This window comes from Triticum dicoccoides, chromosome 1B (assembly GCF_002162155.2).
Source record: "Triticum dicoccoides isolate Atlit2015 ecotype Zavitan chromosome 1B, WEW_v2.0, whole genome shotgun sequence".
NCBI classification, from domain to species: Eukaryota; Viridiplantae; Streptophyta; class Magnoliopsida; order Poales; family Poaceae; genus Triticum; species Triticum dicoccoides.
The window spans coordinates 18725261-18739358 of NC_041381.1; the positions used below are offsets into that span (position 1 = coordinate 18725261).

The following is a 14098-nucleotide window of genomic DNA, read 5'->3' on the forward strand; positions in this document are numbered from 1 at the left end:
TTAATTTTTTTTCTATGGTGTATGATGCGTCTTTAAAATCTTTTATTTGTTTCCTTAAAATCTATTATTTGTTTCCTAAAGATATTTGCAATAATGGGAGGTATCGGTTGATTTGGGTAAGTTGGTAAAGTTAGATCCGTGATTGCGTGTACGTTTGGAAAGCGCTGATTTGCAAGGAAAGAGCTGAGGGGTAAATAAAACGGTGAATAAGAAACCAGCGTCGATGGGGAGGTGGGAGGAGGGACGAAAAAAACCCAGACAAAGGTGGGAGGAGAGACGGAAAAAAACCCAGCGAAAATAAACCGTGGAGACTATTCACCAACTGCTCCATTAGGAGTAGAGATATTGCTTATAGTCGTCGCTAGGTGGTCCATTGATCTGGTTGTAATTTTTATTACCGTGATTGATGAATAGATTGAAAATTTCTCTCACAAAAAAAATCTATAAATATATGTTTTTCTTACTTACTCTTGTTTTCCCTTACTTTTCAAGTCTTGTCTTGATTGGGCTGATAGGTGTGCAAAGACAACTATGGAAACATCATGTCACAGCTGCTTTCAGTCTGGCAAACCAAGATGGTTTTGACAATATAAGGTACTAGGTTTGACGGGCTGAACTTAGATTTTTAAATATATAGCCTAATAATACTCTGGTTTATTCAACACACAACTAATCAAGTTGCATTTTCTCAACAAGTTGCAAGAAATGCATCTTTTTTCGATCCACAGTTTCAGAGAATATCGAACCGTTATCTGATTAACACCATCCATAACAACTTTTCAAAACACACACACACACACACACACACACACACACACACAACCTTAACACTCCTAAATATCAACTTCTGAGCAGAGGCGGCAACTGTTACCGTCACCCACACTAGTATCAAAATTTCAAAATGTGGTTTACCTCACAACTAGCGTTGCCGAGACAAAAAGGACCAGCATTTCTACTGCTCCGTAAATTCAAGAAACGGACCGATTGCATGTATAAGAACAGACATGCCAAACAACATATCAGAGGTCAACTTATTCATTGTCTTGAAAGATTTCGTATGGATGACACAAACACAACAGAGGCTGGTCAGGCAAACAAGACCACGGATTCTTCCACGGGAGCTCCTTGTAAAACAACACATCAGAGGTCAACTTATTCATTGTCAACTAGAGAAAAATGTCTCAAAAGATTTCGTATAGATGACACAAACAGAACAGGGGCTGGTGAGGCAAACGAGAGCACGAATTTTTGCACGGGAGCGCCTTGCCACGGCTGTTCTTCAGTAAATCTCAACAAAAAGATGGACTAGACGACTGCAGATCCAGCTACCACTCTCTGGCCCCAGGCCCGCCAAGAAAGACGGACCCTGCTGCAAACAAAAACTTGTCCTACGCTGAAGCACCGGCCTCCTCCTCCTCTTTCCTTTTGCGAGCCCACTTGGGGCTGACCTCGATAAGCCGGTGCGGCATGAGCTGCTTCTCCTTCCGGGTGAGCTTCTTGTAGTTCATGACCCTGAGTTTCGCAATCTTGGCTTCCTCCTCGGCCGTGGCCTCTCTGACCACCACCGTCAGCCTGCACCTAGGTCTCTCCCTGACACCACACCTACCTTTGGCGTGGTAAGACAGCCTCTTGAGATAAAGTCCTTTTCCCACGAAAGCCTCTTCTGCAGTGTCAAGGAGGAGAGAGATGAGATTCGATTTATTGCAGATGACGTAAATGTGAGCAGCTTTGTGGCAATCTTATCTTACCAACAATAAGTTTATCTGCATCCAGTCCATGGTTGTGAGCTGCATTCGCACGAGCAGAATGGATCACCTACAGCAATTGATAGGAAGAAATTCTCATGAAAAACATCAATGGTCAGTGTGGACCTATCACAGAAAGAAGTAGAGTTACTTGAGTAGGTAACTTTTTTTTCCTGATTGCCGAACCTGGTACAATGTTTTCGCAGCCCTTTTAACCGTCACTTGCAACTGTAAAAGGGCATCTTCCACACGCATTCCTCGAACCAGCTTGGCTACCAGATTCACCTTCTTGGGGCTCTAAATCAGGCAGAAGATTAAGACCAGTTTGAGAAATAAATAGCTCTTGATGGTACTAGCAATACATTATGAACAGCACTCCAGTTCATGAAGTTTGTTGGGCAGCCTTATAACCTCTCTATGTGCTCGTTAATATGTTCCAGTGAAGTAAGATAAGCAAGTGTTTTCCAACAAATACATAAATTTAGTGATGGATACATATTACAAACACATCTTAAATTGACATTAAGAAACAAATGCAGCTTCTTCCAAGAGCAGAGAATATACACCGAAAAAGGCTTTCGCCCCGCTCTTTAATATGTTCCAGTTAAGTAAGATAAGCAAGTGTTTTCCAACCAATACCTAAATCTATTGCTTAATACAATGAAACAAGAGCATACTCTGTCAAGAGCAAACATATATACAATGAAAGCTTTCTAGTTTCACCATTGCTATCAGTGTGCTTTGCTATGTAACCGCTGCAAATTTCAGTAACACATGTATTTAACAATTGTAGATGATGTGAACGGCCTAATGGGTGATACCCTGTATACGTGTTCAGTAATGAGCAGTTGACCAGTTCGAGCAGTAGACCAGTTCACGGAGTCTGCTCGGCAGCCCTGATGTCCCTATGTGCTCGTTATTACATTCCAGTGAAGTGGGGTAAGCAAATGTTATCCAACCAACACATAAATTCGGTGATGAATAAAAGCTACAAGCACATTCCAAATTGAAATTATGAAACAAGTGCAGCTTCTGCTAAGAGCAGACATGTATACATTCATCGATTTCTACTTTCATCATTACAAACAGTGTGCTTTGCTATGTAACCGCTGCAATTCTCAGATACACATATCTAGCAATCGCAGACTATATGCATAAAAAAGCTTAATGCGCCTAACACGTGATCTTTGCCATACCGGTTTGTTGTTTGGACATACCAACGACGCAAACACTTTCAATAAGTTTCATGGAATGGCATGTATTTTTACTAAACTACTCCCTCCGTTCCTAAATATTTGTCTTTCTAGAGATTTCAACAAGTGACTACATACGGAGCAAAACGAGTGAATCTACACTCTAAAATATGTCTATATACATCCATATGTGGTAGTCCATTTGAAATCTCTAAAAAGACAAATATTTAGGAACGGAGGGAGTACATTTTGAAGGGAAGCTTTCAGGAAACTGCATACTTGACATGGCTGTCACAGGGCTGCACAACACATGTCCTTACTCAAGCATTTTAGCGTATCTCTGAGGAACATAACTAACTAACTACTAGTGTGCTGCTGCTTTACCTGCTTGATGTCCTTCTTGATGGCCTGAACTTTCGTCCGCTTCACCACTGCCCCCGTCTTGTCGGTCTCTTCTGCAGCCCCCAACGGAGACGACAACGGGGAAGAAACAGGGACCATAGCATCATCAGCAAGAAGGCTCCTTGTGGTCGATATCCCCTGCAAAGAAACAACCATCGGCGAACGCAAAGTTTCAGCCATCACCAAATTTCAGCAACCAGAGGGAAACATAGCACTGCGGATCGTGTGTAAGAAGCCGGAGCGGGAGAGGGGTGGTGCACCTACAGCATTGCGGATCAGCTGATGGAAGGAGGAGGGGGCGACGGCCGCCGGGCGGAGCATGTCCATCAGCGCCGCCGGGGCGCGGCTGCCGGCGCCGCGCGGGAAGGAGGAAGGGGCGGAGGAGAGGTGGCGGGAGAGGAGGAGGCGGGCGGCGGCCGCGGAGGCGGTGGAGGCCGAGGGGGAGAGCAGCCTGCGCGCCATGGCGGCAGCGGCGGCCATTGGCGGCGACGCAACCCTAGCGGGAGCGGAGGAAGGGAGAAATGGGGATCGAGCCGAGACGAAGAGCTGTGTGGCCCACTAGGGGTTTAGAGATGGGTTTAAGTTTTTGTTTTCTCTCTCTCTGGGTTGGGTTGGGCCTGAGTGTTCTGGAGTGGGCCGGGCCATTACTGGCTCTGTTCAAGTATGGCCACCTATGACGACAATGAGGGTCCACTAGAGGTCTCTATTTTATCTGCGGATGGCAATGAGGCCGGGCTGGACGGGCAAACCTCTTTCAAATCTATGACCATATCCATAGCCATCCATTTCCCATTTTCCGGTCCACGACAATATTCACGGGTCACAGCTTTTGCTTGTGTGTTGTCCGTCATGCATCCACAATATAAACAAGAACCACAACGGTATGACAGCAATAACAATATTCAAAGTCTGCACATATTACAATACATATATTTAGCCTTGCATACATCACAAGCACGACATGTATTCACCTTTGGGCCATTGGGCTTCGGGACTACCTATATGACCTGGGTCACTTCCATGTGGGCCCACCTATCAAATGAGTACCCAATGGATCCTTGAGGCTATTTCTAATCCATGTCCCATGAGTTTTCGGGTATCAACCTACAAAAATCCAACCCTTGAATTATGACTGGACTTCAAGTTGTAATTAGTGTGGAACGGGCATGGTTACTGCAATATGTTGTATCCTAGGCCACTTATATCATAGAGGCGCCACACATTATACATGGAATAAAAATATTAATTAATTAGCTGGGTTTTAGTGAGAGAGGAGGCTAAATAGATGTGTGTGTTAATTTAAAGTTTGAAATATCCTTAACATAGTAACTTAACTAGAAAGAGATCGAATAGATAAAATGTTATGGGCTAAACTTGAAGATTTTCTTTGCAATCAGGGAGAGGAATATTGCAAAAAAATAATATGTTATATATACATAAAGCGACAAACATAAACATAATTATCTAAACTAAGATTGCCTGGTTCAATTAAAGCATCTTAATCATAAAACACTCTCAAAACAAGCAATCAACCAACACTTCATGCATTGTGCAAATTTACAATCTCAAAACAAGGGATCAGAAAGCTAGTCAATCATGCACACAAAGTACCGATTGGATCTTGAACAAGAACAATATTGGCATAAACATTTCCTAAAGATAAAATCAATGGAAATCGAAACAAATATAAGGTTTAGTATTTTCCTCTAGCTACTAAGATGTTTCAGTTTTCTATTCGACTCAATCTCAGGCCTAGAAGCATGTACATTCATACAAGAGCAAACCGTCTCACTAATTGCGGATGCCTAGCTACATGAATGGTACTCTTGCTTCTTGGAAATTCTTGAGGGTATCCAATGGGTGGCCACTCGTGGGTGCTCAATCAATACAATGGACAAGCGGTGATCCATACGCCTAGACATGCATGCATGCAACCAATTTTGCACCAACCGCGCAACACCCGTGAAGCTCTTGTGGCCTCAAGCGGCCTTCATGCACTATCTACTATTTTAAGCATCAGCCACCTTCATAAGCCTCCACATGAAGCATCCCATTGGAAGCAACAACATCTCTCTCAAATCATCCCTTGGCCACTTGTTAGGACAACCGGTAGTGCGCATTCGTTGATGGGCAGTGTGTCACTCATGTTATTGGCCGAGCAGCCTCGGTGAACGCTGCTTCCATCACGCCAAACTTGTTAGAAGTTGCACCAAGCATTGTTGCCATCATGGTAGCAACCAGTGTCATCAGCCTCACTCACAAGTTTTTCGTGTTGGAAGAAACCTTTCATCGGGCAGCTCGTCCCATAGCATGAGCGTCACCCCTTCCACGAATGCACACCATCACAATTGCAACAAGGATTAGCTTGGCATTAATGAATATTTCTCCATGGAGAAGTAGAAATGGGAAGTAGATAGTTGATGCCCAATACTTATATTATTTTAAAACACACAAAATCACATATATCACCTCATTAATTACTTTCTTTTTTCTATTTTTTAGTTGCATGCTTCACTTTAGTATTTTTTTCTATCCATACAATCCATCCACATCATTAAGTAATGCTTGTTTACCACGCCATTATCACCACCATAGTTAATTCTCACAATTTATACATGTTGTTCCCATCCATGCAACTCATCCACATCAATAAGTCATGCACATTTGTCACATCATCAACATGCAATGGGAACATAGTTAATCCTCATAATTTATACATTTTCCCTATCCATGCAACTCATCCACCTTAATAAGTCATGCATGTTTGCCATGTCATCAACTTGTCATCTCTCATGCTTAATCCTCATAATATCATTATCCTACCAATTTTAGCATGTGTTACTGCTGCAATGAGAGAGTTATCTTCTTTTTTGCCGGAAAAGAGAGAGAGTTATCTTCTACTATACCAAGGTAGTTGATTCTCACTACTTTTATTTTTCTCAATATGTACACATGCCACCTTATCACACGTCACCTCATTAATTATTATCGTCTTCCTATTTTTTTTGGTTGTATGTTTCAACTCACTATCAGGGCGGACCGAGAGGGAAAATGACCCGGTGTCCTAGTGTTAAAGAAGATACATTTTCCATCTAATGATAGGGTGTCACACACTACACTATACATGAAACTTACCAAAGAAAATTTAGAAGGTTGAGTTGCACCTAACACCATAACACGATGTCTTTATTAGAAAGACATCAGATAGATAAAATGTATATGGGCTAAACCTGGACATCTTGCTCTGCAAACTCAGAAAAGAAATATTTAAATTATATGGTGCACATGCATAAATCCTCAGACATAAACATAATTATGTAAAAATAATAATTTCTTCGGTTCAGTTCAAGCATCTTAATCATAAAACACTCTGGCATCAATCCGCACAACCAACCAACACTACATGCATTTTGCTAATTTACAATCTCAAAACAATATATCACAAGTTAGTCAGTCATGCACACAATAGTACCGACCGAATCTTGAACAAGAACAAGAATGACACATGTATTCCTGAAAGATAAAATCAATGGAATTCCAATCCGAAAAAACCAATGGAATAAGTACAAAGGTTTAGGGGTATTTTGGTTCTAGACCTAGCAATGCCACACTACATATTTTTGGCAAACCTGCCTGAGGTTAGTTTCATAAATTGGAGCCACAAGTTGGCAAAGCTTAAGGAAATCTTGACACACTTTTTGAGTGTATGCGACGTGGTGTCTTAGTGTGGCAAAAAGCATCTTGCCTATGATGTGTCTTAAACGAAACTACCAAACTTCCATCTAAGTTGGTCAAAGTTTCCTAACCTTACATGTGACAACCTTAAACAAATTTAGTCTCAAACCAAACAGCCTCTTAGTCTTCTCCACCGGCTACTAAGATGTTTTAGTTCGACTTAATCTCAGACATGAAAACATGTACATTTAGATAAGAGCAAAATTGCCTCACTATACTTATGAATGACTATCTAGATGGATGGTACTCCTGCTTCCTAGGAATTCTTCAGGGTATCCAATCGGTGGCCACTTGTGGGTGCCCGGTCAATACAACGGGCAAGCGATGCAAAATTGGGTTGCATGCGCATGCATGTGTCTAGGCGTACGGGCCATACAGCGGGCAAGCGGTGGCCCATACGCCTAGACCCATGAAGCTCTCGTGGCCTCACACCGTCTTCACCCACCATCTCCTATTTAGAGCAATGGCTACCTTCATAAGCCTCTAGGCGAAGCATCTCATTGGATTCCTGAACCATATCCCTCAACCACTTTCTTAGGTTCAATGGCCAAGATCACGAACATCTCGGTTGCGCTATTCCCTTGTGCGGCGGTGCGCATTCATGTACGAACGAGATGCAACTCATGCAATGGGACGATCAAACGGCCTCGTTAAAGGCTGTTTCCATAACCGCAAACTCTGCCGCTGCTGTGCGTGGTGGTGGTAAGTTTTCGGTATGGAAGAAGCCTTCAACGAGGACCCTCGTCCCACGGCATGGGCTGCACCCGTTCGATCCATGAATGCGCACCACCATGATGGCAACGAAGGATTAGTTAGACAGTGATGAATACCTTCTTTGCAAAAAAAGTAGAGGATTGGCGATTTTCTTTCTTTGCAGGTAAATGGAGAATGACGAACATCTTCTCCGCGGTGAAGGAGAACGACGAATATCTTCTCCACATAGAAAAAAGGGAGAGCGGCGAGTATATATCCTGGAAGAAGAAAAAGAAGAATGGTGAATATATCAGTACACTCAAGAATGCCGACGAACAAGGTATGTAGAGATGCACCACCCTGACTAACTGGCTGATGCTACCGCATCATTCAGTACCAGTTACTATTCTGCGATCTGCTTCAGTATCCTTACTATATATATGCAGGTATATTCCTCGTTAGCCTTGATGAATTCAGGTTAATCAAACAGAGGCAAGACATTTGGCCCTCAAGCATGCATCTTACGTACTACCCACCTGTACATTTAATTAAAGTTATTTTTACGTGCTGGGTTGACCATATATGTGGGAATCTCATGAAAATATAGTTTGATCTGAACCTGATTAGTCGACGGCGACAGATGTACTCCAACATTTAGATGACACCGGGATGAAGGGATAATTTAGCACAGAAAACGGCTTTTGTTTTCTTTTCTGCACAAGCACATGACATCTGCAAATACGTATATTATACGAACATTTCCATGTGTGAACCATCTTTCTGAAACTTCATAAACTGAAAAAAAATAAGTGTTCTACATATGTGAAACTACCCCATTTCAGCTCAGGATCCAATTTATTTATTTATTTATTTGCGAAAAGGACCAAAATCCAAACTGGGTCAATAACCAAGATTGCGCTGTTCTACTTTGCAGGAAATAAAACTAGCAGTGGTCTAGAGAAAAAATAATGGCAATCACACATACTGTGTTAATACCTGTCCTCACACACACAAACTTGCACCAGCCCTTCTTTGCATGCAGTTGCAGCTCAGCTACTTCATCCATTGGGCCCCCCTGCATACACTGCAACAGAAGAAACAGCAGAACCATTCAGTATTGCACCTTTTCTGGAGAGGAAAGTTCAGTATGGCACCTTGATATCGATGCACGCAATCTCTCCGGAAGGAGACCAGGAAGATCAGCGAGAAGGTGTCGTCTTCAGGTTTGCGATGGAGATGGTGGACTCATCGCCGCCAGACTGCCTGGCAATGGTGAGCTATTTTGATTCACCTGTAATGTACTGTACTATCATTCACCAGACCAAAAAACAGCATCTTCCATAGACAATCTGGCACAGAGGTAAGGCCAAGGAACAGGGGATGCACCACCACAGACTAGCTGGTGCTCATTACTATCATGCAATCTGGTTCAGTAGTATTGTATATACCATATATGCAGGTACAATCTGAAAAAAGACAAGGTTTCTCGAAATTCTCGAGCCAATTCTCTCATGAGATTGACAGTCAGAAAGGACCATGAGTCGACAAGCGCACTGTAATGTTGGTTGATACATAACACCATCATGTAACTCTACATGCATCTAAAACCTATACATTCATCGTCGTCGTCGTCATCGTCATCGTCATCTCCATCATCCGAGTAGAGGAGTCAGGGCTTGTCATGTCATCCACTGAGAGAAAACATGGAGACGAGGAGGACCGAGACGAGCCATCAGCTAAGCTAGACAAGTGTGGAGTTTGGAGGGGTGATGCCCATCATCTTGTAGTAGGCCTTCTCGGCATCCGCCATCCTCGTCTGGAACATGCCCCACTCCTTCCGGCACCGCGCCCTCACCCCTTCCCACGCCGGCTTCCCGCCCTCCGCCTTGCCCTGCCATATTCATCACATACAAATCAGCAGGTTGGCCTCATGCCGCGGTACCTGATACGCAAAATATCTGTAGTGAATAATACCTGGTTCCCGAGAGAAGGAACCACCTGGTGAACGATCCACTGGGAATCGACGACTCCGATCTTCTCATGAGCAGGCTGTGGAGGCGAGGACCAAAACAATTCAGTAACGATATATGCTGCTGCTGAAATTCCACAATGAATTTAAAGAGAGATAAATATACCTCTACACATTTCCTGAGGGCGAAGTCGAGACCCCATCCATGGACCAAATCATTCTGCGTTCAGGAGAGGCACCAATGAGTAAAGACGGAGCAAGTCCATATAGGACGGCAGGCACTAGCCGGTAACATATACTGACCTGAATCATATGCCATACGCACCGCCATGCCTCCCTTGAGAAGACTGGAGCCATTATTTCAACAAACCTGTTTTACAGCAAAACATAAATCAAAGTAATCAGCAACAGAGGCGCGTCAGTTAGATCTCCGTGTAATAGTAGCGATGTGGATAGAACTCAGCAAAGAGGATAATAAGCACATACGCTGCACAAGGTGGAAGATGAGGGTCAGCACACCAGCCTGGCCTTTCCTCTGTCTCCCTGCAACAACACAAGTTGCCAGCTTTAAGTTAACACATCAGAACAAAGAAATATGTTTCTTTGCTTTCTTTCAGATTGTAACTGCACCACTCACTTGTGCACCTCTCGGTCACCTCTTCTTTTGGTCATCTGCCAAGTTAGTCCCCGGTCAGGTTCCAAGCCGGGCTGGGAGATATCCAGACCGTTTTTCTTAACAAGTTTGATGTACCTGTAATCCAACACCGATATGCATATGTCAGTTCTCACATCAAGATAAAATTGTCTGGAGAACTGAAGAGTGGAAGCATACTCCTCTGCGTTGAAATGATCCACCCCAAGGTCTTCATCCCAGATGAATATGTACTCGTAAGCTGCCACAATATCAGGGTGCAAGAATCTTTTGGCATACCACCTTGAGGTACGTGCATAAAGAAGCGTTAGAAGAAGATTAATTTCAAATTACAATCAGAGGAACAGCCAGCACGTTACAGCACCGTAGCGCACCATTTAGTTTGTTTGCTGACACTGATATGGATGGCTCGCTTTGACCACTCAAATTCGTCCCATTCGGTCACACGACCATCATAGTGGAATAACAGGATAGCGAAATTGTCAGAAAACTGCAACAAGGAAAAAAAAACAATCAGAATGGTAATCAAGTGGAATGGATGCATAGACAAGAAAATTCAGTTTCTGCCGAAACTGTGTAGTGTTAAATTTTTGGTTGTTCTGCTCAATAAAGTTGCCAACAGCATTACCTTCTTCACTGCTCTGTTTATATTTTCTTTCTGTGCATATCCAACAGTGAAAGTCACAAGGTACTTTGGTTTGAATGGCAGGTCCTGCATATTTGAGATCAAATGTCAGCACACCAAGCACCAGACGGTACAAGGGAACAGAATTTAGGACTTCTGATTTGAATTAGTTCAACATAACATGTGAGTTGTGAGCACTGGTTGTGAGGTACTAAGTTTCTAACTTATTAACAACGGAGATGAACATGAAGACCCAGAAAGTATAACACTAATTTCAATCTCAACAATGCATAACGTTTTGATCTTAAAGAAAGAACTAGCTTAAAGATAAGGCACACATGCTTGTAAATCTGAATATTTTACAAAGAGATACGAATGCAAGATATTTCTCAAAATGTTCAGTTATAAATAGTTCCATTGAACTGAATATCAGTTGGGTGATGTGAGTATTCTGCACAAGAAAATGTACCTCACTTGGGTCTCCCCACAACCTGCGCAGATGGAAGTCAGTATCTGGCACAACAATGCCTGGTGCTAGCCTCTCTGCACCCCTGGGGTTTGTCGGGACATAAATCTATGATTCATAAGCAAATATTTTGTCTTAGTGAACAAAATCTAGTAGAGGTGAACACTGATCAGGAATGGATGTAATCAATATAAATGGTTAATCTATGCGGACCGATTATCCAAGCAGAATATTTTGCCAAATGGACACCATATCAAATACTTTACTAACTAAACTAACATTCTGTCACTCTGTCAAAATTAACAAGTCATAGAAGAAAACCTTTAAAGTAGTGTTTGTATTTGGTTCGGAAGTGTTCTCCCTTGCATTTCTGACTGAATTCCAGGCATGGTTAAGCAAAGCTTGGGTCGTGAGCCCAGAGTTCCTCTCCTCTATGTACGAAACAAAGCTGGATGGGAAGTGTAGCTGGCACATTCCAAACACAAATAAGTTACTCTGTTCCGATGAATCAAAACAATGTGGTTATTACACTGATAAAAAAAAATCATCATTATTACCTTTGTTATGCTCACCGACGGGAATGAAATTCCAATGAAGAAGCCAAGGACCACTCCGATAACCGTTACCATAACAATCCTCATGGTTTCGTTCGTAAATCTAAACACGCTGCGAGCATTGACATGCCACACACAGAGCAAATGGGGAAATATTAACTGCCGGGGAAGTGTACAACCAATTCGAATCATAAGTAGAGCGTGAAAAAGGAACACACCTGCGACTGACAGCTGCGAGTTTCGCCATGATCCAGTATAGGAATGCAACCACAGGGGGTGGACACTTGCGAGCGAGGACAGCTACTCATTGTCCACAGAGATCATGCTGATGGAGTTGCGGCGCACCATACGCAGAACAAAATGAAAGCCTGTAGGAAACGCAATGGCAAGCCCATGGTGAGAGACGCCAAGGAGTACAAGAAAGTGACATTGCAGATTTGCATGACTTGTGCATGATGAACAAATGACCAACCAGAACATATTATTTTCTTTTTTCAAGATCGACAACCAGAACATATTATTTTTCCTTTTTTCAAGACTGACAACCAGAACATATTATAATGACTCACAAGACACTGACAGTTTGAAATTGTTCAACCTCAAATGTATCAAACAACACAACGATTCACGATGAATGGACAGCTAACGAACGGTAAGTGGTAGTTTAAATTTTTGCCTGCAGCTAAAGTTGAGAAACCTGCCTCTCTGACTTACGCATGATGAACAAATGACCAACCAGAACATATTCTTTTCCTTTTTTCAAGATTGACAACCAGAACATATTCTTTTCTTTCTTTCAAGATTGACAACCAGAACATATTCTAATGCCCCCCAAGACGCTGACAGTTTGAAATTGTTCAACCACAAAAGCATCGAACAACACGATATTTCGCGATGAATGGAGGGCTAATAAGTCGTAGAGTAGCCTAAATTTTGCCTGGAACTAAATTCAGAAACCCGCCTCTCTGACTTATGGATGATGAACTAATTGCCAACCAGAACACATTACAGTGACCGACAAGACGCTGACAGCCTGCAATTGTTCAACCTCAGAGGCATCGAACATCACAACGAGTAGTAACAGCAGTTTAAATTTAGGCTGCAGTCAACTTGAGAGACCTGGCTCTAATTAAGCACCGGGATTGATTGATTACTCCTGCTGACCGACCGACCAAATCAGCTGATTAAGTAAGACTTGAGCGTTGAAAGTCCAAGTATGCTTACGGGGAACTATATAAACTACATAAACTAAAGTATTTTCGTAAAGAAACAATAGATGATGATGATGATAAACATATTGAACAGCCAATTCATTAGCAGTAGCAAGCCAAGTCCCCATCTCCTGAAATCCAATCCCCAAATCCAACCAATCGCGCCTACCTACCCACCTAAAAGCATGCTTGAAGAAGAAGAAGAAGAAGAAGAAGAAGAAGAAAAGGCATATTTTTTCCTGCTCGAAAAGGGTTGGGGAAAGAAAGGAACCTGTGCGCGCACCTACCTGGAATCGGACGCCGCGGAGGGAGCTGGATTGCTGCGGAGGTAGCCGATCCCCCTCGCCTCCGGCGCGGCCGCTGGGCCGGGAAGTAAAGACAGGGCTGCCGCCGGCGGTGCGCTCCTGGATCGAGCCGGGCGGCGCCGGAACCCCAGCAACCGACCAAGAAAGCAAGCAGGTGCGCGGCGGGCGGCTGGCGGAGCAGCTGGGAAAGTGGGCGGTGTTGCACGAGGTTGTGGCCGGCGCGTATATGTAGGGGGGAGGTGGGTGGAGGGGGCGGAAGTCGTGGGGCGCGGCAACGGCGCGCGACGGCGAGAGGTGGGGGGAGAGGGGGAGTCCAACCAACCGCACAAACTGAAACAGAACAGCCCAAGCCAAGCCAAGCAGGGGAAAGCAGGGGAAAGCAGAACAAAACCAACGGCGTCGCGGACGTGGACGTGGACGCGACGCCGGTTGCGGTGCGGTCCACGCGCGCGCGGCGGCCGATCCGGCAGCGCACGGCCGGGATGCGTCGCGTCGGCGTGGACGAATGGGCGTGCGCGCGGGGGGAGGCCACGTGCACCAACCGCCGT

General features: G+C 43.8%; 2 protein-coding genes across 3 annotated transcripts; both read right to left on the minus strand.

Moving 5' to 3' along the window:
* Window positions 1-1019: 1019 nt before the first annotated feature.
* On the minus strand, window positions 1020-3886 carry LOC119316447. Its single transcript, XM_037590767.1, has 5 exons — window positions 3605-3886; window positions 3323-3478; window positions 1932-2042; window positions 1749-1815; window positions 1020-1663 (listed from the first exon to the last, which is right to left on the minus strand). Exons 1-5 carry the CDS (start codon window positions 3818-3820, stop codon window positions 1389-1391), a joined length of 825 nt encoding a protein of 274 aa, XP_037446664.1. The 5' UTR covers window positions 3821-3886; the 3' UTR covers window positions 1020-1388.
* Window positions 3887-9168: 5282 nt separating this feature from the next.
* On the minus strand, window positions 9169-13835 carry LOC119316453. 2 transcript variants are annotated; one of them, XM_037590774.1, is made up of 14 exons: window positions 13533-13835; window positions 12253-12402; window positions 12038-12146; window positions 11802-11945; window positions 11484-11588; window positions 11018-11101; window positions 10764-10879; window positions 10570-10671; window positions 10375-10488; window positions 10224-10280; window positions 10041-10107; window positions 9904-9957; window positions 9743-9817; window positions 9169-9659 (listed from the first exon to the last, which is right to left on the minus strand). In XM_037590774.1, the coding sequence occupies exons 2-14, from the start codon at window positions 12279-12281 to the stop codon at window positions 9510-9512; spliced, it is 1206 nt and encodes a 401-aa protein (XP_037446671.1). In that variant the 5' UTR covers window positions 12282-12402; window positions 13533-13835; the 3' UTR covers window positions 9169-9509. The 2 variants fall into 2 exon arrangements, with proteins under 2 accessions (XP_037446671.1, XP_037446675.1); XM_037590778.1 differs by having other exon boundaries at window positions 13529-13835.
* Between the last annotated feature and the right edge of the window lie 263 nt (window positions 13836-14098).